At 36.1% G+C, this 25,542-nt stretch overlaps 3 protein-coding genes and 1 non-coding gene across 5 annotated transcripts; 2 read left to right on the top strand and 2 right to left on the bottom strand.

Annotated features, from left to right (window-relative positions):
• Window positions 1–1,465: 1,465 nt before the first annotated feature.
• LOC109010759 (pentatricopeptide repeat-containing protein ELI1, chloroplastic-like) lies at window positions 1,466–3,312 on the top strand. Of its 2 annotated transcripts, XM_018991675.2 has the most exons (2): window positions 1,760–1,887; window positions 2,046–3,312. In XM_018991675.2, the coding sequence occupies exons 1-2, from the start codon at window positions 1,868–1,870 to the stop codon at window positions 3,205–3,207; spliced, it is 1,182 nt and encodes a 393-aa protein (XP_018847220.1). In that variant the 5' UTR covers window positions 1,760–1,867; the 3' UTR covers window positions 3,208–3,312. The 2 variants fall into 2 exon arrangements, with proteins under 2 accessions (XP_018847219.2, XP_018847220.1); XM_018991674.2 differs by having other exon boundaries at window positions 1,466–3,312.
• A 3,049-nt stretch (window positions 3,313–6,361) lies between these two features.
• Window positions 6,362–8,003, top strand: LOC108979589 (probable sugar phosphate/phosphate translocator At4g32390). Its single transcript, XM_018950293.2, has one exon. The coding sequence runs from the start codon at window positions 6,596–6,598 to the stop codon at window positions 7,634–7,636; it is 1,041 nt and encodes a 346-aa protein (XP_018805838.1). The 5' UTR covers window positions 6,362–6,595; the 3' UTR covers window positions 7,637–8,003.
• Window positions 8,004–12,654: 4,651 nt separating this feature from the next.
• On the bottom strand, window positions 12,655–12,736 carry TRNAS-AGA. Its single transcript has one exon. It is a non-coding gene; the product is annotated as a tRNA-Ser (tRNA).
• An 826-nt stretch (window positions 12,737–13,562) lies between these two features.
• LOC109010760 (NHP2-like protein 1) lies at window positions 13,563–16,493 on the bottom strand. The gene is made up of 5 exons (XM_018991676.2): window positions 16,348–16,493; window positions 16,133–16,253; window positions 15,810–15,913; window positions 14,053–14,184; window positions 13,563–13,941 (listed from the first exon to the last, which is right to left on the bottom strand). The coding sequence occupies exons 1-5, from the start codon at window positions 16,348–16,350 to the stop codon at window positions 13,915–13,917; spliced, it is 387 nt and encodes a 128-aa protein (XP_018847221.1). The 5' UTR covers window positions 16,351–16,493; the 3' UTR covers window positions 13,563–13,914.
• Window positions 16,494–25,542: the final 9,049 nt, after the last annotated feature.

Genomic DNA, 25,542 nt, shown 5'->3' with positions numbered 1-25,542 from the left:
ATCTTCTTCCAAAACTATTTGGTTTTCCAGAAATTCGTAGCTTCGCTTGGCAGCCACAATAGCAAAGTGGTCTTTCCAAACTACCTTGGTCTTCCCATCTTACACCCCTAGAACTTGACCCGGACTGAGAACCCGAACTCTTCATGCCCTATATTAATATTGAAGAAACTAAGCAGTAACTGAAAATCATGCTATTAAAGAAAGCCCCCATATCAGTAAGAAGCTATGTTAAAAAAAACACATATGCTGACAATTGATAACACGAAATTATAAAAAGTAAAAGTGCCATTAAACATGATCTCCAACATTAAAAGTTTGAATCATATTGAAGGCCAGCCAAAATAGAAAGCTTATCTTAACCATTTGATGCCAGGCTTTACACAAACGGATTCCATATGGGTTCTCTAGATGAGGAGTAACTCTGTTATTTTTTGTACCAAACTGATATCTTTTCTTCCACCAAAAATCATTTGGGAACGCTGAGAACATGAAGGATGTTCTAAAATGGGGTAATCTTATCAGGCAGCACTACAAACGGATTTGTCTCAAAATGCAAATTTTTCCCTTAATGCTTCTAAGCACATGCTTCCTAACACAATCAATTTATCAAACCAATCCTCCAATGTGCAACAATCTTGGTCACGTTAAAAATATTTGAACATAAAAATAGTAAACCAAGCCATAAAAATACTACTTTAATTTCAACTGAATATTTGTTCACAAAAAATTATGAAAAAATTCGAATACAACTATGTTTCAGTTGTACCCGGATTAAGTAAAAAAACTAACTAAAAAATGCTGAAAAAATCCATAACCAACTCTGTTTCAGTTCTCGACTGCATAGCAGGGAATAAAAAAATTCTGGTAACACGTAAAATATCTACAAAAAAAGCATTAATCCAAGAGAGCCGGTGTTGCCAAGTTTGCAGGAGATCTAAAAAATGCATATAAAATCATACCAGAGACCTAGGTTAGGGTATTTCATACCAGAGAAATTCCACGAGTCGCGGCGTCAAGGGACGTCTTCGATTGAGGGTTAGCCGTGCGACTTGGCACCATGGACTCGTGCGATGGGATCTTGCGAAATGATGAGGGTTTGCACTGCGAGAGGCTCCACGAATTTGGGGCAACTGCGAAATTAGGTGAGGGCAACTGGGTTAGGGTTTGCGAAATGGGAAGGAGGTCTTACGAAGGGAAGGGAAGTCTTACGAAGGGAATAAACTCGGGAAGATTGGGGCTCAAAAACAAATGAGGGTTAAAAATCTGATGCGGGAGGTCTTACGATATTTGCAATAAACCTTTACGTGTCACAATTTTATTCACGGGCTGTTATTTGTTTAAAACAGCCCGATCGGCGTACAGGTTTTCTCATCCTAATATCTTTGTGAAGAAACTCCATCTAAAATTCAAAACATCGTTGCATCAATAGCCAGCTAAAAAGAAAATAGTGTAAGAAAAGTTGGCATTATCGCTCAAAAGTTTTTGAGGATTCTAGGCTTCTAGCAGCATGCACCCGATACGTAACCGTATCGGCTCTCACTACCATCCTCACATTGTTCTATCATTCTGAAACGATGGAGCATTGCTAGGGGTCCCAGCTTACAATGTTCAGCCATAATGATTCAAAAAACCGTTGAAAACAACGCCCTTGTTTCCCTCTCCCAGAAATGCAAAACCCTAAACCAACTAAAGCAAATCCATGCCCACCTCCTCAAATCCCACTTACCCGTAAACCCGTACGCCATCGCCCCGCTTCTCTCCATCGCCGCAACCTCCAATGATGCTTCTTTTCTTTCTTATGCTCGTTCGGTTTTTGAACATTTTCGTCATCGCAACATATTCATGTACAATACTATGATTAGAGGGCATGCTCAATCACATTCACCGGTACGCGCCATCTTGTGCTATTTTGGCATGTTGAATTATGGCCTTGTGCCTAATAACTACACCTTTCCACCGTTGATCAAAGCTTGTACATTTTCAGTCCCTTCTTCGAAGCTAATAGGTCGTTTAGTTCATGCCCATATTGTTACATTTGGTTTCAGTGATGACCCATTTGTCGTCAGCGCGCTCATTGAGTATTACTCCGTAGCTCAAGACATGGGAACTGCAAGATTGTTGTTTGATATAACTCCGAAGAAGGATGTGGTTATGTGGACCGCGATGACTGATGGGTATGGGAAAATGGGGGACGTGGCAAATGCGAGATTGTTGTTTGAAGAAATGCCTGAGAGGAACGTGATTTCTTGGAGTGCGATAATGGCTGCTTATTCTCGGGCCAGTGACTTCAAAGAGGTGCTTCGTTTGTTTAAGAAAATGCAAGAAACGGGTATAAAGCCTAATGAGTCGGTGCTTGTTAGCGTTCTCACTGCTTGTGCTCATCTTGGTGCTGTCACACAAGGACTATGGATCCACTCCTATACTAAACGACATAATCTTGAGTCCAACCCGATTCTGGCAACCGCGTTAGTGGACATGTACTCAAAATGCGGTTGTGTGGAATCAGCACTGTTAGTTTTCAATACTATTCCTAAGAAAGATGCAGGAGCATGGAATGCTATGATTTCCGGTGTCGCAATGAATGGAGATGCAATGAAGTCACTTGATTTATTCGGTGAAATGATCACAACAGGAACTCAACCTACAGATACAACATTTGTTGCTGTCCTTACAGCTTGTACACATGCAAAGATGGTTGATCAGGGGCTTAAATTGTTTGAACGAATGGATACTATTTATGGGATTGTACCAAAGCTTGAGCATTATGCATGTGTTGTTGACCTTTTGGCTAGAGCAGGTATGCTAGAGGAAGCCGAGAGGTTTATAGAGGAGAAGATGGGGGGCTTCAGCAGAGGAGATGCCAACATCTGGGGAGCACTACAGAGTGCATGTAGAATTTACGGGAATGTTGAAATTGGGAACAGAGTCTGGAAAAAACTCATTGATATTGGAGTGGTTGATTCTGGTACTAGTGTTCTTTCATACAATATGTATCGGGAGGCTGGCTGGGAAATGGATGCAAAGAAAGTCAGAAAAACCATCTCTGATTCCAGACTGAAGAAGAAACCAGGTTGTAGTGTGATAGAGGTCAGTGGCAAAGTTGAAGAGTTCCTTGCAGGTGATCTTTGCCATTCTCAGGCACAAGAAATATGTAAGACGCTTGATTCCTTGTCCAAAATCATTAATTTGGAGGACTGGGTTAAATGAATTGCCCATTTTCTATGTGATATTGTATTAATAATTATGTTCTCTCCTCTCAATATATCAAGAATCGATTATTAAAACTGAGTAATACAATCTTGCATTTCTTTTGCGGAGTTAATAATATGAGTTATGCTACATTATATACTTTTATCTCCCTTCTGTCACAGTGTGTGGTTGAAGATTAAATGTCATTTGGAAAGAGAAATGGCATGTAGAAGTTCGTATGGAGGGAAAAATAAAAAAATAAGGCTAGGAAGCCATTGCTTACATGGACAAGGAGAGGAGGGATCCCCTGTCAAACCACCTTGGAGCGATGCCAACGTGGGAATGAGAGAGGAGATCGTTCGCTTCATGCGACCCTCCTCTTCAATTGGTTTAATATTTTCCAAGCTAGGGTTTATGCACTTAAATAGAATGGGACCCCTGAAAGTCATGAGGCTGTCCTATCCTACATGTAAGCCTTATGATCTAGATCCGCTCCATGCCGATGGAAGCTCTTCCACCACCAGCATGAGGTGAACATCAGAATATCGTCACAATTGGTGGTGTCAGGTGTGGTCCCAGTGCAACACCTCAATTCAGCAAGGGAGCTGGGATGACCGACCCTAAAGCGTGAGCGCACATAAATTCCTTTAGCGAAATGTTTGAAAGACAGTAAAAAAATATCACAGAATTAAATTCACAAACTGATGTAATTCATTATAATATATTAGATTATAAAACTATTTTTATGATAAAGTAGATCTATCGTATGATATTTAGTCATATTAATTTGTGATTGAGATTTAAAAAAAAAAAAAAACTTAATAGTCTCCTTTTAACAACCTTCATTATATTCCAAACAAGATCTTTTAAATGCCTAGCTATTCCATTCTAGAAGGGCCAATAGATCATTGGACATACTGATAATAAAAATGTAGTAGTAATAATAATAATAATGTTGGAAAGACACAAAATAATAATAAAATATTTAAATGAAATAATGAAAGAGTATTATTGTAAAGTTAATATTTAGATAGAAAAAATAAAAAATATTTGTAACTAAACATTGTCTAGTTTGATGTGAATGCTCCCTCTACCATCTCATTGCTTGTAAATTATACAACCTTCGTGATGGTTCACGGGAACCCATAAACTTTTAAAAAAAAAATGCTTGAACTTTTTAATCAGGAGGAACCCATTTTTTCAAATTACACCATAAACTATAAAAAAATAAAAAATAAATAAAAGAAAAAGAAAAAAGAAAGCCTTATTGATCCCTAAGATCAAGACTTTTCTAACATGCATGACATGAGTGAGAACAGAATATTACAAAATGTTAGGTACTGATCCTTGCCATTGTGGACCAAATACATCCTGTGAAATTAGAAGGAACTAGCTAGCCATTAAAATAGGTCGAATTTGATCTGTAAACCAAGAGGAACTATCCTTTATGAAGACATACATCGACTACATGGCATGCACATGTGGGCTGAGAAAGACAAGTACATGTAACTTGTTTCTAGTTTCTACGTACCAATCTTGCTTCTGATCCATCCCTCTCTTTAGGTGGCCACTCCACTGCCTTTGGACGAGCACTGAAAGAGGAGATAGGTCGTTTTAGATATGGACAATTCCGGTTGTCATTGGTGTAGAAAATACAACTGCGTGTTTGGACCTCGTTATTTTGGTTTTAACTTGAGCCATGGCATGGCCTACATGTGAAGTAGTGCATGCGGGCAGCCTTTCTATGCCATGACTGACTGCGTCAAACACGCACCAGATTGAGGACGTCTCACTCGTCCCTCATTTTTATCTCCTTCAAATTTCAATGTTTTGATCGTTTTGTACTCTTCTTCTACTCAAATATCTTTTACAATTTAGAGATATATAAAGAGTAATATTAGAAAGAAGCCATTATAGCAGTGCATACTTTGTACTCACTGCGTGGCTGCTTCTAGTTGATTGTTTCCAACACTCACTTGAGGAGATGTGTGGTCTAACTGATGTCATATCATGTGTGTAAAATGGATACTCCCAATAGCAACTTCTATCTATATTTATTCATATATAAATATAACATATGAATTTTCTACGATTAACATTGGATACATACTGTCTTCTACAATGTCCACGCAATGGTATTTAATGTCGTGAGATTTTGGATTTGAAAAATGAACAATAGTTAATAGTTGTAGTGGGGAGGGCCAGGCTTAATACACTTAATTAGCTCAAGTAAGTCTCGTATTAAAAAGAGTAATGTTAAATACAGTCTCAAAGTGTGTAAGTCACACATACTCTTTTTTAAAAAATAAGATCTAAAAAGATAATTTTTTTCATATTAATTCTAGATTTAACCACTTTTTAAAAAGAAATACGTAAAGTTTATACATTTTATATCTGTAAATATCATTTCTCTATTATAAAATGTAGGGGTGTATAGGAATCGCCGGAACCGGCTGTGAACTGATCAGATCGACTGCCGGAGCATGGAACCGGCAAAGAACCGGTCGACGATAGAGAGGAATTGAGGGAAAACCGATATCGGCGGTTCAGCGCCGGTTTGAAACCCTCGGAAACCGCTGAACCAACCAATCCGGTCTATTTATGTTTTTTTTTAATATATATGTACATAAAACGACATTGTTTCACTTAAATGAGTTAAACGGCGACATTTTAAAGGCTGAAAGTAAATATACATATATATATATAAAACAGAACGGCAACGTTTAAGCCAAACGGTGCCGTTTCAAAATGACTTAATAACCCCCCAGCCCTCTTCTTCTTTCCCGCATCGTCTTCTTTCTCTTTGCAACTCTCTTCTTCTTCCACGTCAGCGATGGCATGAAGCTTTTTCCTCGTAACCTCAGTTACTCCTTCACAAAAGATGTTGATGGTGGACCGAAGACCGCACCGATGCACGTCAGGATCAATATAATCGGTTTTCTCTCATCAAACCCATGATTTCGACTGGCTCTATAGACCCATAGCAGACGTCGATGGTGTATCGATTTTGTGCCAAAACCGACATCGAACCCATCGGTATACAGCCCTAATAAAATGATTACATATCGGTATTACTACAAATCAACTAGTAATTTTTTTTAAACTTCAATTTTTTTATAAATTCAACTAAGCATGAGATATAAGCGCGAGTGATGACAGAGAGTATCACGAGATCCATCCTTCGGAGAATTCCTAGTAATTTTGTTGTACTATTGTTTTTATTTTCCCTAACATTTTCCCTAACACAGGACATGAACCAGACCTAATCTCACCTCCACACCTTAACCTCAATAACACACTTCAATCCCAATTCCCCTGTCCCCATTCGCCTATCTCGTCTACATATTCTCTCACAGAGGTTAAGGTTTTGGGTTTCCAGATTTCCCAGTTCCTCCTCCCCAAAAAAATGGCTCTCTCCGATGGCGTCATGAGAAAAGCTATTCTCTCCTACCTATACGTGATGATCTGGATCGCCCTCAGCTTCTCGGTCATCGTCTACAACAAGTACATCTTGGATCGCAAGCTCTACAATTGGCCCTTCCCGATCTCGCTCACCATGATTCACATGGCCTTCTGCTCCTCCATCGCCTACCTCCTCGTCCGCGTCTTCAAGGTCGTGGAGGAGCCCGCCTCCATGACCCGAGACCTCTACATTAGGTCTGTCGTCCCCATCGGCGCCCTCTACTCCCTCTCCCTCTGGTTCTCCAATTCCGCTTATATCTACCTCTCTGTCTCCTTCATCCAGATGCTCAAGGCCCTCATGCCTGTCTCCGTCTACTCCATCGGCCTTGTCTTCAAAAAGGACACTTTCAAGTCCGACACCATGCTCAATATGGTCTCCATCTCCCTCGGCGTCGCCATCGCCGCCTACGGCGAGGCCAAGTTCGACTCTTGGGGGGTGATGCTGCAGCTCCTGGCTGTCGCATTCGAGGCCACCCGGCTGGTCTTGATCCAGATTTTGTTGAATTCCAAAGGTATTAGCTTGAACCCCATCACGTCGCTTTTCTATGTCGCGCCGTGTTGTTTGGTGTTCTTGTCCTTGCCGTGGATGATAATGGAATACCCTTTGTTGAGGGACACTTCCAGTTTCCATCTGGATTTCGTGATCTTCGGGACCAATTCCCTCTGCGCCTTTGCGTTGAATTTGGCCGTGTTCTTGCTGGTGGGGAAAACCTCCGCACTGACCATGAATGTCGCCGGTGTGGTGAAGGATTGGCTTTTGATTGCATTCTCTTGGTCGATAATCAAGGACACAGTGACTCCCATCAATTTGTTTGGCTACTTTATAGCGTTCCTGGGTGTTGCGTATTACAATCACTCCAAGTTGCAGGCCCTCAAGGCCGCAGAAGCGCAGAAGAAGGCGCAGCAGGCCGACGAGGAGGCAGGGAGGTTGTTGGAGGAGAAAGAAGGTGAAGGGACAGGCAAGAAGAGCGAAACGCAAGATTGATTCGTTTGCTAATTCCTTTATTTTCAAGGGAAATGAGGATTAGAAATTTAGAACAAAGAGATTCGGAAAAACGAGTGAATGAAACCGGTGATCTAAATCGAGTTGCTTGCTCGTCTTGATGGGGTTTTTATTTTGGGTATGTGGTATTAGGTTTGTTTCTTTTTGTTCTTATTTAAAGTAGTGTCGACTCTGTGTTATCGGAATTTCAAAGTTAATGAATTTATGTCACCTATACTGCCTATTCGTTTTTGTGATTGGAGAATGAACTTTTATGGATGCTTTGAAACTCTTCATTCGGAGGAACAAGCTGGAACATTTATGGATGCTTTGAAACTTTTATGGATGATTAGTGACCTATTTATGAGTATGTTTATATGTTTCTTATTGGCATCATGTATGTGTTCTTATGTGCTGGTAGCTTGTTTCTTTGTTCCTACTATATATCTGCATGTTTATATTGATGCCTTATTGTTGTTGGTCACCCTTCCCCCCCTTATTTCATTATATATGCTTTATAACACTGTCTCACGGATTAATATATGTCAAACCATTTGATATAGAATTGAGGCTTGATGTCATCTTTCTTAATTTGACTTGAAAAAGTATTATGGACGCATGCTAAAAATGCAAGAGAAATGATATTTGCGGTTATGGAGTGTGCAAGCGCCGTCCAATCTTTTTGAAAAAACTAAGTAAATATGGGACTCGTATGAAAAAATAGACCCTCTCTTTTTCAAAACGATTGTACGGCGTTTGTGCACTTCACGACTGTATGTAGCATTACTCAAAATACAATTATAGCCTGTGGTCAATTTCCATATTGGAGGAGTTTGTTGCTTATATATATGCTATGGTAAAGGATCCAGAATTAATTCTCGTGTAAAACCATAGAGGGAAATGCTGCTTCTCTCTTGAAGGAAGCTCTTCACTTCCTAAGTTCTGTCAATCCATTGGCATTGTTTCAATTAATTGTACACTCTTGAGCAGTAAGGTCTTAAAATGACAAAAGCCTGACCTTTGAGATTTTCTAATGCAGCACTTGAGGTGAAGCTAATAGAGTTTTTATTTGATTTTACTACACTTGGTTTGCCTACCGCTATCTTCATGTGGGAAACCTGAATTAGGAGGCTAGGATTTGTCATCCTCCTCTTCATCCTTGCTAGGTAGATTTGGTCATGGTGGAAAAGAACTTCTAAAAAACCTACCATGTTATTAAAGTTACTTTTCCAGATGTGGCAAGATTCGTTTTGGATATATGGCCTTAGATTTCTTTTTGTCACTTGGTTAGTGCTCCTCTTGTTTTGGATAGAGAATCATTGGTGAGAGGTTTACTTCACTTATCCCTTCTGCCCAGGTTTTGGGGTATTACTTTCTTCAAGGAACATCTCATAAGTGTAAACAATCTTTTGAGGCCACATTCCTGGTGAGAAGTCAGTAATTTAATCAGTTTCGTGTAGGAAAATTTTTGAGAAAATTTTCGAGGATACGGTAAATGATACCAGAATTTACTCCTCAGAGATGTGTCCGAAGGGCCCTGACTTGAAAAGATTCCGATATTAACGAAAAAAAAACAAAAACCTATCCCTTCTTCCCCTCTCACTTCCCTTCTACTTTCTCATTTCTCTCACGCCAAACCTAATGTGAGTTTTTAAAGAAGAAAAATGATAATTACAATCGTGAATATGTAAGTATCGTATAATTATTTTAAAAAAATTAAATAAATACGGGATTCATATGAAAAAATTAATTAATTTTTTAATAGTAGATTCTTCTCTTTTTTAAAACTATTATATGATACTTATATATTTTATGACTATACAGAACATTACTTTTTAAAAAAATAGAGACCATTCAAGGGACACGAAAAAAGACAGTTCCTTTTATTGAACAAGCAGCGTACGTACTGCGACAACATAAACATAGATGCGTTACAAGTACAGCAGCGGCGAGAAATACTTTTTACTACTGCAAGAGTGATAACTGATAACTGAAAAACATTGGTAGAGAAGGAAGTTCAACAACAAAGGAAAAAAACAAGGTTTTGACCTGACCATCACCACATTTTTCTTCCGTCTTCTGAACATTTTCCTCAAGACGTGGCTTATACCATGCTGCGCAAACCAGATAAAATAAATAATAAAATTTATTTCTTTTCATCAGTTTAAATTTTGAAGATAAGTGGTAATTTCATATTATATAGTAGAGGTCTTGAGTGGTTTTGAGTTCGAATTCTAACTCTACACTCAATCTTATTTAATTAAATATTTCACGTGTTGAGTCACTCATTGAGGAATTGTCTGTCCTACACGTGAGAGAGTGTTAAGATATAAAATAAATAATAAAATTTATCTATTCCATCAATTTAAACTTTTGAGATAAATAGTAATTTTACTGCCAACCATACTGTCCTGTGACTCTCTACCATCTTCACCAAAATGCTGCTTCCAAAGAAGCCGAGTGAGATAGTTGTGAGGAGAAAAACCACTGCCAAATGCTCTCATCCCTTTTGGTGACTATTGTAAAGAAATTAAGGTCTCGTTTGGATAGTGAGATGAAATGAAATGTTTTTAGTTAAATAACATTTTGTTAGAATATTATTTGTTAATATTATTATTATTTTAAAATTTAAAAAAATTGAATTATTTATTATATTTTGTGTGAGAATTTAAAAAAATTATAATGATGAAATGAGATGAGATGAAACCGTTTTTATATCCAAGCCTAAAATGTCCGTGGACATGAATGACTCCCAAATCCCAACGGAGATGAGCTGTGGAAGAAGGTAGAAAGCTGTTATTGGGAGAGTTTCCGTGTTGCCTCTATAATCTCTAGCCAGCAACAATCTTTCCGTTTCGACGACTGATGCAGCAGTCATTCCTAACATGGCGAAAAAACAGGCCAATCCCCATTTTCTGCAAACTGGTAAAACCTGAGAAATGGTAGCATTTCAATGCCACAATGGAAATAATAGGGTATGGTATATGGTATACGATTAGATTTGCTTGTACGTACCTTCGACCCCATTGGATGATTTCTTCAAGAAAGGAATGATCAGGTGGTCATATCTGGGGAGAGACTGAGAGATCATTATGGAGCCAATGAAGAAGGCAGTGAGGATGCTGGTGGGATATCAAAATTCCCATCTTTCTCTCCATGGTAGAAGATCGGCATTTGATATTAACAATTCATAGCTTATCTTCGGCAGAAAAAAAAAAAAAAAGTACCAGCTTGGTTGAGAATGGCAGACAAGAAGATCAAGGAGAACGACAACAAGAGATTGTTAAAGTAGACATTTTAGGTTGTGTTTGGCTGTTGAATCAAATTCTATCTTAACTTATTTTAACCAATTATTTATGAGACTCATTATTTTTTTAACTTTTTATAAAAAAATATTAAACTCATCTCAACTTAATAAAGTAGTGGGCGGAGATTGGGATTATATGCAATATTTTGGATTTATCCCATTGATTATATGAAAATCATGACTAAGTATTAAATTGTGTATGGAAAATGATATCCGCAGGTGGCTTTGTGCAAGAATCGCACAGGAACGTTTATATGGGAAATAAAACGATGCATTTCGCACGAATGATCCATTCAGCTTCGAAGAGCACGAAATTAGGGGAGGGAGGTTTCGTAACTGGGTTGTCCTTGAATTCCTTCTACTTCTTACTAGAAATATCGCTTTCAATCTCTACAACTCATTGTTGATCTGGAAAGTTGTCTCCTTTGTTGAAGAATCATATTTTTTCGTCAAATATAATTGATAATTGTATTTTTGGCAAATGAATCTTCCTTGAATCTTTGAATGTCACAGTAAACAATGACTTTTCTCAATTTCTAAGTTCATCAACGATGGATCTGGGACCTAGAGTTTATCAAAACCATGTTAAGGTGAGTTGGGAATATTCACAAACATGCATTAATTTTTTTTACTGTGATTTTTCAAGGGAAACCTAGTTCAGTTTTGTGAACGAGTTGTTGTTTTGTTGCAGAAAGAGTCATGAAGGACAACGCTGACTCTTGCTTATCAGAGTCTTGGTGTTGTCTATGAAGATTTGAGCACTTCACCTCTATACGTATATAGAGAAACACATTTGTTGAAGATATCGAACACTTGGATGGCAATGAAGAAATTTATGTCGTGTTGTCCTTTGTGTTCTGGACCCTCACTTTGGTTCCCTTGCTGAAATACATGTTTATTGTGCTTTAGAGCTAACGATAATGGCGAGGGAGGCACGTTTGCGTTGTACTCGCTGCTGTGTCGACATGCCCGAGTCAGCTCACTGCCCAATTGCCAGTTGGCAGACGAGGAGCTATCGGAATACTAAAAGGATAGAGTTGGTTTGGCTCCAAAGACCCGTTTTGGGTCGAGTTTGAAGTCTACGTTAGAGAATCATCGGGTTTTGCAGAGATTTCTACTTGTTTTGGCTTTGGTTGGTGCTTGTATGGTGATTGGAGATGGTGTGCTCTCACCTGCTATTTCTGGTAATTTATTCAAGATCTTATTCTTCTGGGTTTGGATTCGAAGTTTGAAATTTTGTATCTTTGTTATTAGAGCAATGCTAGATACAATCTCCACTTGGGGACTGCATGTGCAAGACTATGCTATTTTAATTTTAAAATTTTTTAAATTTCAAAATTATCCCTCCTAAAATAATGTTTTATCTCATTTAATAATGTACTTGCACATACAATCCCCACTTGAGGACTCCATATAGAATTTCTCTTGTTATTAAGTTGACTGAATTTCATCTTAATCGTACAATTTTCTCCGCAGCTTATGGCCTTGAGCTTTCGATGTCCAAACAGCAAAACAAATATAAGACTCGAGAGCTTTTATTTGAGTGTTTATTTTTTAGTTGTACGTGATGTGACGTATAAACTTATTCGTGCGCAATTCCCAACTTACTAGAAGAACTGAGTATGTATTAGGCATTAGCTACTGTTATGTGATTCTTTTTATTTATTTATTTTTCATTAGAATATACATACCTTAGTTTGAGAGTTAAAAAAGCCGTGGGCGGCAGGATTCGAACCTGCGCGGGCAAAGCCCACATGATTTCTAGTCATGCCCGATAACCACTCCGGCACGCCCACTTCATTGATAACGACTTGTTTAATATGAATTTAGTATCAGATTACGTCTTGTTTTAACATATTAAATTATAATGTTGTTGGTTAATAGCTAATAGTTTTATATAATTGGGTTAGATTCCATGACTTTCTGTCGTATTCGGGGTTTGATTAATTGAAGGAGATTAAGTTAACATTTTTTGTTTAGAATTGCTAATAATTGGTATTGGTCACAGTTGTTGATAGCCTAATCTCCTTCAATTAATCAAACACATGAAACCAATACCAATTGAGTCAAACCTTGACTCAAGGCAAAATAACCTCTATCAATTTTAGCACAAATAGTTTGTAGAGGAACACTACCTTCTCTGATCCATTTGACACGTGCAATTTCTTTTCCATCAATACGTCCTGTAATTTGTATTTGAATTCCTTTTATACTTACACGTTCAGATAATTCAATAACCTTTTTCATTGCTTTTCAAAATAAAATTCGCTACAAATTCTGCGAGAATATTAGAGTGTCCATAAGGATTTGTAATTCTTGTAACAACAATGTTGAGTTTTCTATTTACACAATTAAGTTCTTTTTGTACATTTATTTGTAATTCTTCGAAACCGACTTTCTATTAGTAATTTTGAAAATCCCATATGTATTATGACCTGAATCAGATCGATTCGTTTTTGAATCTCTATACATGCAATTCCCTCAACACCAGAGGATATTAGATTAGATTTAATTACACCATATTACACCTGATTTTACATCCAAGCTAGACCACAAAGTCACCGGGAAACTTCGAGTAAGAAATCAAACTCAAGAAACACGAACTTATAGGTAGACAGCATATAGACCAAAAAGCTTAATTCATGATCAATCAGTCAATGCCATTACACTTCAAATGATTCAAAAGACTAACCAAACGAGGAGAGAAGATTAAAAAAAAAAAAAAAAAGAGGAAGCATGTTGGCAATTTGAACCGCAGCCAAGCAAACAAATTACATAAACATTGGGATTAAGAAAAGCATCATTCCTGCATACTACTAGTAGCAAATATCATTTCAAGAATATTTGCTCACATCGCATAGAAATAAAAATCTTAATACACGACACTCATAGCAAAACTTCAGTCAAAGCCTCTGATCGTGCAACCAATATGATCCAAGAAGCCCATCATACCGAACATGCACTCCATTACACTTCAGATCAAAAGCTTCTCAATGGCATCCTGCATTTTACACTCAAAATCTCAGAATCCATGGCCAAATTCAACAAAGACAAGGAAGCGTGAAATAAATTGAATACAACATGATCAGAAGGCAATCGGTACAATGTGTACCTTGAGTTGTTGTATTTGGGATTTCAATTGGCTTCCCTCATTTGTTGTTACAGAACAGGCAATAACAGGCCTGGTAACTCCGCAAGCTCGGCCAAGCGCTTGCTTTGAACTAACAAAAACGTAGGGCACATTCTGCAAAATTCAAATCGAATTGTATCATGGCAACACATTGGGTGGAACCAAGGGAAAAATCTGACTATATAGTAGATACATATCCTAAAATTCAATTCTTTTTTTCAGCTCTTATTTAGGCACAGATAAAACAAAGTAGTTGAACATTAAGCCCCATGGCCTTGACATGAAAGAACTGCACAGGATAAGTAGGAGTATGCGTTTCATAGCTCAAACAGAGATAAGATCCCCAGCTCAAGTTAAACAAAAAATGTATCCAAAATTCTTCCTCAGTATGAAAGAGCTACTATTAATCAAGACTGCTACAGTTCATGTCCCAGGTAACTCGTGAATTATTTTATTTTATAAATTGATTCCAATGTCAACCTTTCTAGAATCAACAGCATACATCTATCTGCAGTGGATCTTAATAACATAAAAATTTCGGTGTTCATAACCTAAAAGAGATAGAAGTCACAAAAAGCTTCCATTTATACACCAACCAAACACCAATCCATTAGTATTCTCTTCTGGGGGTATTCAATTTTGTTATTTATGCAGTAAATGGAAGCACCAAAATATAAAACAATTTTGGGCCACAATAATGCAAAACAAAGACTACAGATGCAAATCAGACAACTCAAACATTCAAGAGCCACAAAATCTAATAGATGGTCAAGAGGCTAGTCTAAAACTAATCCAAGCATGATGAGTTTAACAAACTTGAAATTGATGAAAAATTCCAAGCACAAAGTATAAGATATATTTTGTTCTTAAGATGGACATAATGCATCCATATGAGGAAAATAAAAATCTCTTCTTTGTTTCATTCTAATGAGAAACATCTTAAAACCATATGCCACGTAGTGCCAAAATATTCTTCATCCAGCTCTTTTGCAAAAGCCCCCACCATTTACCTTGAAAAAATAATATACCCACAAAAACTATACTATCTTATCGGATATATACTCATCAACTGCCTCAGTCTACCCAAAAAATACCGAAGGCTAAATTAAGAAATGAGGTGAACCAATTCAACAAGAATAGAGCTATAGTGTTCAACCTGTCATATGGATGAGAGTCATGGGGTAATCAGTAATCTATTGTTGTACTGAGCAATGAGAAGGGTAGAATTTTTTCTGGCATCTATAAAAAAATGTAGTCTGCCTTACGATGTAAACATATCTGAACAATGCTCAATCATGGCAGAAAATATGAAAAATGAGAAAGTTGCGGGGGGGGAGCAGGTAAAGGCAGCCCTAATTCAAACCACAAGTTATTTTCAGAAAAACAAAACATTCATATCTTTAAAACTTTCCTACACAATTACACAAACAAACCAAAATCGAGACAGCACATTTAATTAAATTACAATTGCATCACATTATATATACATGTTAAAAATTAATCAACCAAGCAATCGAATTTTGTTGAAAACAATGATCAATATGTAAGGTAAATTTGACCATCAACCATAAATATGCAAATAGGCAAAACAGCAAGCACATAAATAGACACTATTTTCGAAACGCATGCTAAACTAATTATACAGAAGCTAACAAGACCTAAAACCCATGGCACATCTTAAATTAAACACTTAAACGAGTACGTCATCACGCGCAGTGATTAAGGAAAGGAAAAAATACCTTATCTTCGGCAAGCAATGGAAGATGGAGAAGAATCTCAAGCGGCTCTGTGTCCGCGGCCATCACTATGAACTCAGAAATACCCCTGTTAAGTGTTTTCGTAGCTGAAACCGCATTAAGAAAACCATACAAATCAATAAAATAAAATAAAAATTTGCCCTAACAACCTAGCACCTTCTAATTCCAATTTCCACTCATAACATTGAAATCATAAACAAGTTTTCAAATTTTAGTTTTTCGGGGGAAAAAACTCAAGAAAACCACTTTCTTTAAAGAGCAAAGCAAAGACATCAATATGTAATTGGGGAGAAGAAAGCAGAGACCTTCATTAGCACCCTTCTTGAGCTGCTTGTAGTTGGCGGCTTGTTGAACAAGATCCATTATTGTGATTGTGAGCTGCGCATCGGCCAAAGGGTACGCTTTAGGATTTACTGCTTCTCCTGTCTGAAAATTCATATATAACAGCAATATGCATGATGATCAACAAACAGATCCCAAATCAAATAAATCAAGGGAGGGAGAGAGAGAGAGAGAGTACCATTTTTGGTGAGGATGATTGGCAAGAGAAAGGGGATTAGGGTTTTTGGTTAGACGCGGAGATTAGGGTTTAAGGGTCAGCAATAGCAGCTGCTGGAAGCATCGTAGAATATATATATTAGAGAGAGAGAGAGAGAGAGAGAGAGAGAGGACGACGACGTCATTTTTCGGCCCTACATCACGGAAGGATAGGGCATAGATGAAAAGAACTATAGAAGCCTGTGGCCTCTCGGAACAATCCGGACCCGGCCCGCCTCATGAGACGTAATTGACCCGAAATCTAAATGCACGAACCTAAAAAAGAAAAAGAAAAAAGAAGACAACAATAAATCAAAGAAAAATAGTTATAGTTAATTTTAGCTATAAAGAGATTTTATAAAAATAAATTTATAAATTGACGTAGTTTAATATGATACATTAAATTTTAAAATTATTTTTATTATAAATTAGATTTAACGTATCAGATGTGATCATGTTAATTTGTAAATTTACTTTTGTAGATCTTTAAATCAAATCAAAGTTATTGCATGTCATCTAGGGGTGTGCAACTGGATACAGATTCGGATACGGATAACCGGTCATAACTAGATCCATATTAGGGTTTTAAAAATCGGACGGTTATCCGCCTGGATAAATTCAAAAAAAAAAAAGACGGTAACCGGATGTAAACCTAGATATCTGGGTTGTAACTGGCTTATTACTCTTTTTTTTTTTTAAAAAAGGACATTTTAAAGCTTTTAAAAATATTTTTATAGTACTTTTTTTAAAATTCGTATATCATGTTTAATATCCAATTTTTTTTAAAAAAAAATATTCAATCACTTTTTAAAAGGTTTTTTTTTTAGATAATATTTTTAACAATTCAAAAGACTTTTTTTATAGGCATTTATGTTTATATATTTTATGTTTATTATTGTTTTATACAAAATAAATAATACTACATCAACACACAATACATGCATACTACATATTACATTATTATTTACATCATAATGCAAAATATCAATTTACAAAGAATAAAATAAATAATAATAAATCACAACAAGTCTTCAAGGGAAAATCCCGAGGGAGATGAAGCTGAATAAAACATCAATGTACCTTTTCACCTAAAAAATAAGAATCCATCTGTTACTAAAAGGGATGAGAAAACTACCTCCATGACAATTTTGTTTTTGGGTAAGCTTCTAAATGAAGATCTTGTAGCGATTAATCATTGAAAAACGTTAAATAAAATTATAAAACAGAATTTAAAAAAAAAAAAATCCAAAATCTGTCCCCTTCTTAATACATAAAGGTTTGGAGCTAAATCCCAATGCCGATGATCTATATCTAGGTCTCTCCACATTTTGAAGATATAATGTGCACATTTTGCTAAGTTGCATGCTCTATGAATGATGATGATATTAGCATAAGAGGTCTTTTGACTTGAAGAACAAAAAGGGCTTAAGAGTGCTTAGGAACAACCACAATTGTTCAATTGGCTTGTCAAAACTGAGTTTAAGCACCAGAAGGAGAGAGAGAGAGAGAGAGAGAGAGAGAGAGAGAGAGAGAGAGAGAGAGAGAGAGAGAGAGAGAGAGAGAGAGAGAGAGATTTGATATTGAATCAAAGGTTGCCTAAAAGTGTTTATGGGTCTTGCGGTCTTGCGGGGAGAGGTGGTTGAGAATCAATCTGTGTCTCAGAAGGGACATTTTTATTGGAACGACTTTGAAATATTTTTTTTCATCTCAAAATATATTTTAAGATGAAATTTCAGTCTTTTGGAACGAAACTTTTCATTCTAAAATACCTTATTTATTATAGTGTGATGTACATCTTCTTCCCATCCTAAGATTATAAAGATGAAGAAAAATATATTCAGGAATATAAAAACAATGAGCATTGACCTTCATAATAAAAATTCAGATGTATGTATTGTCTAAAAGTCAGAAAATTTTCAAAAGTGTGATGCATGGGAATGAGATTTACTCTGCAGGAGTGGATCCGAAGAGCCCTACCTCGGAAAGGTTCTTAAAATAATAATAATAATAATAATAATAATAAAATTGGTGCATATGCTTCAAAATTTTGGTTCGCAACTGCTTGTGCCCACAAAATTCAGAAGGAAAATTACACAAAGAATATAGCAATATCCACAACTTAAACAGCAGTTTTACACACACAAACCGAAGATATCTAACCAAGTTTTGCTTAACTAATGCAGCATGCCGATCATACCACACCAAGAAAATGTGCTATAAGAACGTCCCAATCTTCTTGATACAAGGTTGGGAGTTGGTGGTCGATGCATCCATTGTCTACCTGGAGAATAAACTTCCGTTTACTTTTTAATGAACAACTTAGAACTCCATTTGTTTTTTCTAATAAGCAGACTCCATCAAATATTATAGGGGAAAAGTAATTGAAACTCAAACCTAGCTACATGCAAACATGATGCATACCGTATGAAGATCTTTAACATTTAGGCCTCATTTGGATTTAGAAATGAGTTGAAATTGTTTTAGATGAGTTGAATAAAATATTGTTAGAATATTATTTTTTCATATTTGAAAATGTTGAATTGTTTATTATATTTTGTGTAAAAATTTAAAAAAATTATAATAATAAGATGAGATAAATTGAGGTGAGTTTCGAATCCAAACAAATCCTGAAAAAGAAATACGGATAAAACTTTTAAATGATCAGGGAACAACTATGTCCATGTATAATCCCCCATCATCACCACTTGCTTCCCATTTTGAATTGAGAATAATGATAGAGCCACCGCTGGGGCTCTCGTTGGGCTCTAGCATGTGTTTTTTATGTATTTTTTTTTAATTTTTTTTATATAATTTTTTTTAATAATTTTAAATATTTTGAAAAAAAAAATCACAACATCATTAAAAAATAATTCCTTATTCACAAAGTAAAATAAAAAATATTTTTTTAATATTTTTTATTTTACTTTGTGAATAAGGAAGTATTTTTTTAATGATTTTTTTTTACTTTATGATTAAAGAAATATTTTTTAATAATGTTCTAAATTTATTTTATTTTTAAAAAATATTTAAAAGTATTAAAAAAATTTATGTAAAAAATAACTTAAAAAAACACATATTAATGCCGACGAGAGATCCCATCCACGCTAGTTTATAAATTTAGAAAATATCTCTGAATATATATGAATAGTAGTGAAATGGTTTAAGTTAATATATTTTATTAAGTTTTGAAAAATGAAGGAAAAAAAATTAAATAAAAAAATTAAAAAATTAAAAAATCGTTTGAATATAATTAAATATTATAATTTTTATTTTGAAATTTAAAAAAATTATTTTATTTTAAAAAATTAAAAATTTTATAATGATTAGATAATAATTAGATAAAAAATTAAAATAAAAAATCAAACAATATTTTTTAAGTGATGTTAAAAAACAATATTTAAGAATACTTGAAATTACCCCTGTTAATACAAGTACACAAACAAGCTTAAAACAAGAGTCTTGTATTGGACTTACATCTGTCAACGGACAGCTTTACATAATTATTTTGTCAACGGATGGATTTGCCGTCATAATTCTTTCCTTATTATTCACTGTACAGACTTTTAAGACTTTATCTCCTTACGATATTTTGGAGCGGTAAATAGCTGGATTTCTCATTTCAGCCTTGTAATTAGGGATTGAATTTCTATATAATTAGGGATTTCAGCCTGCGAATGATTTGAGGACTGCGACATTTTTTATTAGTGGGTGATAGTTTTCTCCCACTATCGGGACTGTCTGGAATTTTTTTTGGTGATTCTAGTTCTTGGAGAGCAGACTCTTGTGGGCTGTCGGCAAGTTCTTTGCAGAGTTTTGGGGCTGTCGACAATTGCTGTGATTTTTTCGGTCAGGTCTGTGTTGAACAGTGGTACAACCAACACTTTTCGGCATTTCTGTGTTGACCCAGGCCAGTCGTGGGTCTGTTCTAGGATTTTTTTGGGCATTTCTGAGGTTTTCGGTATCTCTGAGGCTGGGTGGCTGTCGGCGCAGCCTTAATCTTATTTTTTCGGCGACTCTGTGACTGAGTGGCTGTCGGAACAGCCTTCTGTTGTTGTTTCCGGCGACTCTCTGTCCTTGTGATTCTCGGAACAGTAGATTTCGTTTGGTTGGAGGTGTTGTGCGACGTTCCTCTGCAGTTTTCTTGGTCGATTCCGTTTTCGGTTTTAGCAGGGGTATTGGTGGTATCTATTTTTCATTGCAGGTCCATTTCGTTTATTTTTTGCACCTGTTTTGATTTTTTTTTGGGGCTTCTCGATAATCTGGTACTGTTTGTCTTTCGGCACATTTTTTTTTTTTTTTGTTATTTTGTTTCTGTCTCGGTTTTTTTTTTTTAAATGGATTCTGCCACGCCTGTCAAGTTTACAGGTAAAAATTATTCTATTTGGACATTTCAGTTTAAATTTTTCCTCAAGAGAAAAGACCTTTAGGGTCATATTGATGGCACAGATGTCGCACAAACATCCAATACGGACAAGTCCAAAGATGTCGGATCTTCTCCTTCTTGGGATGTACTTGATGCTCGGATCATGTCTTGACTTTTTAGTTCAGTGGAGTCACATATTGTCACCAACTTGCGTCATCATCACTCTGCTCAATCCATGTGGACTTACCTGAAGAAGGTTTATCATCAAGATAATGATGCTCATGGAAATCTTAAAGAGTGTATTTATATAAAACCACCTCTAGGATTGTTCCCTTCTTCGACTTCGCATGTGTGTAAGCTTCGTCGCTTTCAGTTAGAGCATGCGATTGTCATTTTTCAACATGACAGTCTTTCCATCCAAGACTATTACTCGGCATTTCTGACTCTTTGGAATGAATATATTGATCTAGTTACATTGGAAGTTTCTGCTGCCGCTCTTTCGACTGTTCAGAAACTTCACGAGACTAGTCGGCGTGATCAGTTTCTTATGAAATTACGCCCGGAATATGAATATGTTCGCTCCTCTCTGTTAAACAGATCTCCTATTCCTTGTCTTGATGTTTGTTTTGGTGAGTTACTTCGTGAAGAACAACGTTTTAGTACTCAAGCTACTCTAGATCAATCTCATGACAGTTCAAGAACTGTGGCTTATGCTGCCCAAGGATGCAAACCGCCAATACATTCTAAACACTTGTGTTGTTTTTGTTGCAAGGAATATGGGCATATTAATGACAATTGTCTTAATAAATATTGTTCTTATTGCAAGAAGAAGGGTCATATTATCAAAAAATGTCGTATCCGTCCCCAAAATCGTCAGTCTCAAGCATTTTAGACTTTTGTTATTGCACCTTCAACAGTGACTCCTGCACCACCTGCAGCAAATTACTGCACACCTGAAATGGTGCAACAGATGTTAATTTCGACATTATCAACAATGGGGTTTCAAGGTAATACTTCTACTAAACTCTGGTACGTGGACTAAGGGGTCTCTAATCACATGACAAACAATCCCACAGCTCTATGTCATGTTCGGGATGTTGGAAAATCTGCTATTCAAATTGCCAATGGCAGTTCCTTGCCGATCACCACTGTCCGAGATATCTCTTCTAAGTTTACTGATGTATTTTTCGCTCCTCAACTTTCCATGAATCTTATTTCTATTGGTCAATTGATAACAATTGTGCTATTAATTTGTATAATGATGGTTGTGTTGTGCAGGACCAAGTAACAGGGAAGTTGATCGCAAATGGATCTAAATTGGGGCGCTTGTTTCCACTATTTTTGCCTATTCCAACATTTTCTTCAGTTTCTCCTAGTTTTTCATTTGCTTGTACTAATATTCCAGATCTTAGTATGGTGTGACGTCGTCGTTTAGGCTATCTCAATACTCAGATCTTATCTCATGTATTGAACTCTAGTTTACTTGGTAATAAAGAATGTTGTTCTTCCTCTCTTGAGTGTGCTTCTTGCAAGCTTGGTAAAAATGCTAGTTGAGCTTTTAATTGTTTTGATCTTATCCATAGTAATGTTTGGGACCTTTCCCAATTAGTTCACATGATAAATTTAAATATTATGTGACTTTCATTAATGATCATAGCAGATTTATTTGGGTATATTTTTCTCGCTCTAAATCTAAGATTTTTCGTACTTTCACTATGCTTTTAGCACAAAAATTAATTTTCTGCTTCTATCAAAACATTAAGCACTGATTCAGGTGGTGAATATTTGTCTAATGAGTTTCAGGACTTCTTAGCTTCTAAAAGTATTATTCATCAATGTTCATGTCCAGGTACTCCACAACAAAATGGAATAGCCGAACTCAAAAATCGCCATCTTTTTGGATGTGGTACGTACTCTCTTGTTAGAATCCTCTGTTCCATCCATGTTCTGGGTCAAGGCTATGACAACTGCTACTCAATTGATTAATTATTTACCTTCCTCAGTTCTACACATGGAGTCTCCCTTTTTTCTCTTGTTTGCCAAGTAAATTAGTTACGATAATCTCCATACTTTTGATTGTGTATGCTTTGTTCATTTACCTCCTCATGAGCGACATAAATTATCTGCTCAAGCTGTTCGATGTCCGTTCTTGGGATAAATGTGTCAAAAGGGTTTTGTTTGCTATGATCATACGTTACATCGTACACGTATTTCTCATAATGTTATATTCTTATTTTTTCCTGTGTCTTCTTTGTCCTCCTCTTTTATTGTGGTCCTCCCCTCCTTTAAACCCGGTATTGTGTATACGAGATGTCCTCACCCACAGTCTCTTCCGATGGCTTCCTCGATATCTGATCTTACCACGCTCCAAATTCAATCAATTACAATACCTCTAGGGCCTTTGGTATTCCGCTCTTCTCGAGTATATGTAACTTTGGATTGGTATGGGTTCCCTTCTTCCAGTTCTAGCAATTTTATATCAGCCCTTACTGCTGCATTGTCTAATTTTGATATTCTCACATCTTACTCACAAGTTACCAAGCATGAATGTTGGCGACAAGTCATGCATGAAGAAATCGCCGCTTTAGAGGCCAATCACACCTGGGACGTTGAGTCTTGTCCTCCCAACATTATTCCTCTGGGTTGCAAATGGATTTACTTGGTCAAGGTCCGATTTGATGAGAGTTTGGATCGTTACAAAGCTCGACTTGTTGCACTTGAAAATAATTAAGAATATGGTATCAATTATGAAGAGATATTTGCACATGTGGCTAAGATGACTACTGTTCGTACTATTCTAACTCTTTTTGCTTCCAATGATTGGCTTCTACATTAAATGGATGTCAAAAATGCGTTTCTTCATGAGCATCTTAAAAAGTGTATTTACATGAAGCCACCCTCGGGATTGCTCCCTTCTTCAACTTCGCATGTGTGTAAGTTTCACCGCTCCCTTTATAGTCTCAAACAAGCTCCGAAGGCCTGGTATGATAAATTTCAAACCACTTTATTACAATTTTCATTCAAGCAGATCAAATAAGACACTTCCTTGTTTTTTCAGAAATCAGACATATGAATAGTTATTCTTTTGGTTTATGTTGATGATATTATGATTAGTGGTTCCGATTTTGCTATACTTGACCAGTTCAAGACTCATCTCTCAAAGTCCTTTCATATGAAATATCTTGAGTCTCTCACATATTTTCTCGGTCTTGGACACTGAGTTCTTCAGTCATTGGCCCATAGGCTGAACTAGTCCTCTAGTTGTTGGCTTATAACAAAGGGACCTAAATATATATAAGGACATAAACGTATGTAATTTAAACTCTTAGTTTCTTATAAGTTATGGAAATTTAGTGAAAAATAAAATAGTTAAACTCTATCTATTTGTAATTCTTTAAGTTCCTCAATATTTTATGTTAACTTCAACATTTTGTTAGTTTTTCTATATTTCTCATACAATTATATTCGCTATTCAATAGTTTAAAAAAAAAAAAAAAACTTGGATTCAGCTCTAATCAGTCTCAAGATTATTTGTTAATAATCATTTAATTTATTGTATTATTTTCTCTTTATTTTTTTATTTTTTTTTATATTATGTCCCCCTTTTCTTCTTTAGTTATGTTTTATTTAATGCTATGTCCCACTTAAAAGAAACCATCCACTTAACAAAGAAAAAAAAAAAAACAAAAGTTGTACGCAATGCGGAAAGGAAGAGGAAGTGAGTTTACTCAAGACAACTTGATCATATTCTCGCGAGTGCATGGGAAACGCAGAGAACTATGCCAACAAGTAGGGCCAGGCACCATAATTTAGAGGCATGGCTCCTTGGACTTTGTAGACTAATGGCTTAAGAATAAGAAGTTAGTGCTACAACGCGTGCCGCTTGGAGTTGATCAATAGGTGGTCATTTTCTATCTTGAAGATGACGTGTTTTACACCACCAACGGCTCAGATGACGTGCAACAGATGAGAGGGCGGCACTGGACGCCTAGCAAAGCTTCGATGCCTAAGTTAGAGAAGCGTGATCTCAATATGAATATATATGCCCATCTTAATATAAGTATATATGCCTAATTTCGATGCCTAAGTTAGGGAAGTTTTGATGCTTAAGTCCTATCTTTGTTACCGTCAAGTATTATTTATAGAGATGCCGAGGACGTAAATAAGTACTAATTATCCTATAATAAGTGGACGAGATAACCATCCTGATCTGTTAGTATTACCATATCACACGGTTAGGCACATGGGTTATGTGGGCTTTTGGACAGTGAGTTCCAATCTTGGGCCCATAAGCTGAACCGGTCCCCTAGTCATGGCTTATAACCAAGGGATCTAAATACATATAAGGACATAAAGTTATAAACATATGTAATTTAAACTCTTAGTTTCTTAAAAGTTATGGAAATTTCATGAAAAATAAAATAGTTGGTCGAAACTCTATCTATTCTATAAATTCCTCAATAATTTATGTTAACTTCAACATTTTGTTTGTTTTTCTATATTTCTCATACAATAATATTTGCTATTCAATAGTTAAAAAAAAAACAAAACAAAACAAAACATGTGTTCAGCTCTAATCAGTCTCAAGATTATTTGTTAATAACAATTTAATTTATTGTATTATTTTCTTTTTATTTTGTAATTTTTGTTTTTAATATTATGTCCCCCTTTTTTATCGTTAGTTATGTTTTATCTAATGCTATGTCCCACTTAAAAGAAACCATCCACTTAACAAAAAAAAAAAACAAAACAAAACAAAAGCTGTACGCAATGCTGAAAGGAAGAGGAAGTGAGTTTACTCTAGACAACTTGATC

This window comes from Juglans regia, chromosome 10 (assembly GCF_001411555.2).
Source record: "Juglans regia cultivar Chandler chromosome 10, Walnut 2.0, whole genome shotgun sequence".
Lineage (NCBI taxonomy): Eukaryota > Viridiplantae > Streptophyta > Magnoliopsida > Fagales > Juglandaceae > Juglans > Juglans regia.
This window is presented reverse-complemented; position numbering and strand designations above follow the sequence as displayed.

Bases quoted from the DNA above. Each gene is read 5' to 3' on its own strand.
- LOC109010759 (XM_018991674.2), top strand. From the start codon at position 1,618: ATGATTCAAAAAACCGTTGAAAACAACGCCCTTGTTTCCCTCTCCCAG.
- LOC108979589 (XM_018950293.2), top strand. From the start codon at position 6,596: ATGGCTCTCTCCGATGGCGTCATGAGAAAAGCTATTCTCTCCTACCTA.
- LOC109010760 (XM_018991676.2), bottom strand. The intron at 15,914-16,132 runs GTCTCTGCTTTC...ATGCGGTTTCAG, and splicing joins CAAGAAGGGTGCTAATGAAG to CTACGAAAACACTTAACAGG. The intron at 14,185-15,809 runs GTATTTTTTCCT...TGAATTTTGCAG, and splicing joins CATTGCTTGCCGAAGATAAG to AATGTGCCCTACGTTTTTGT.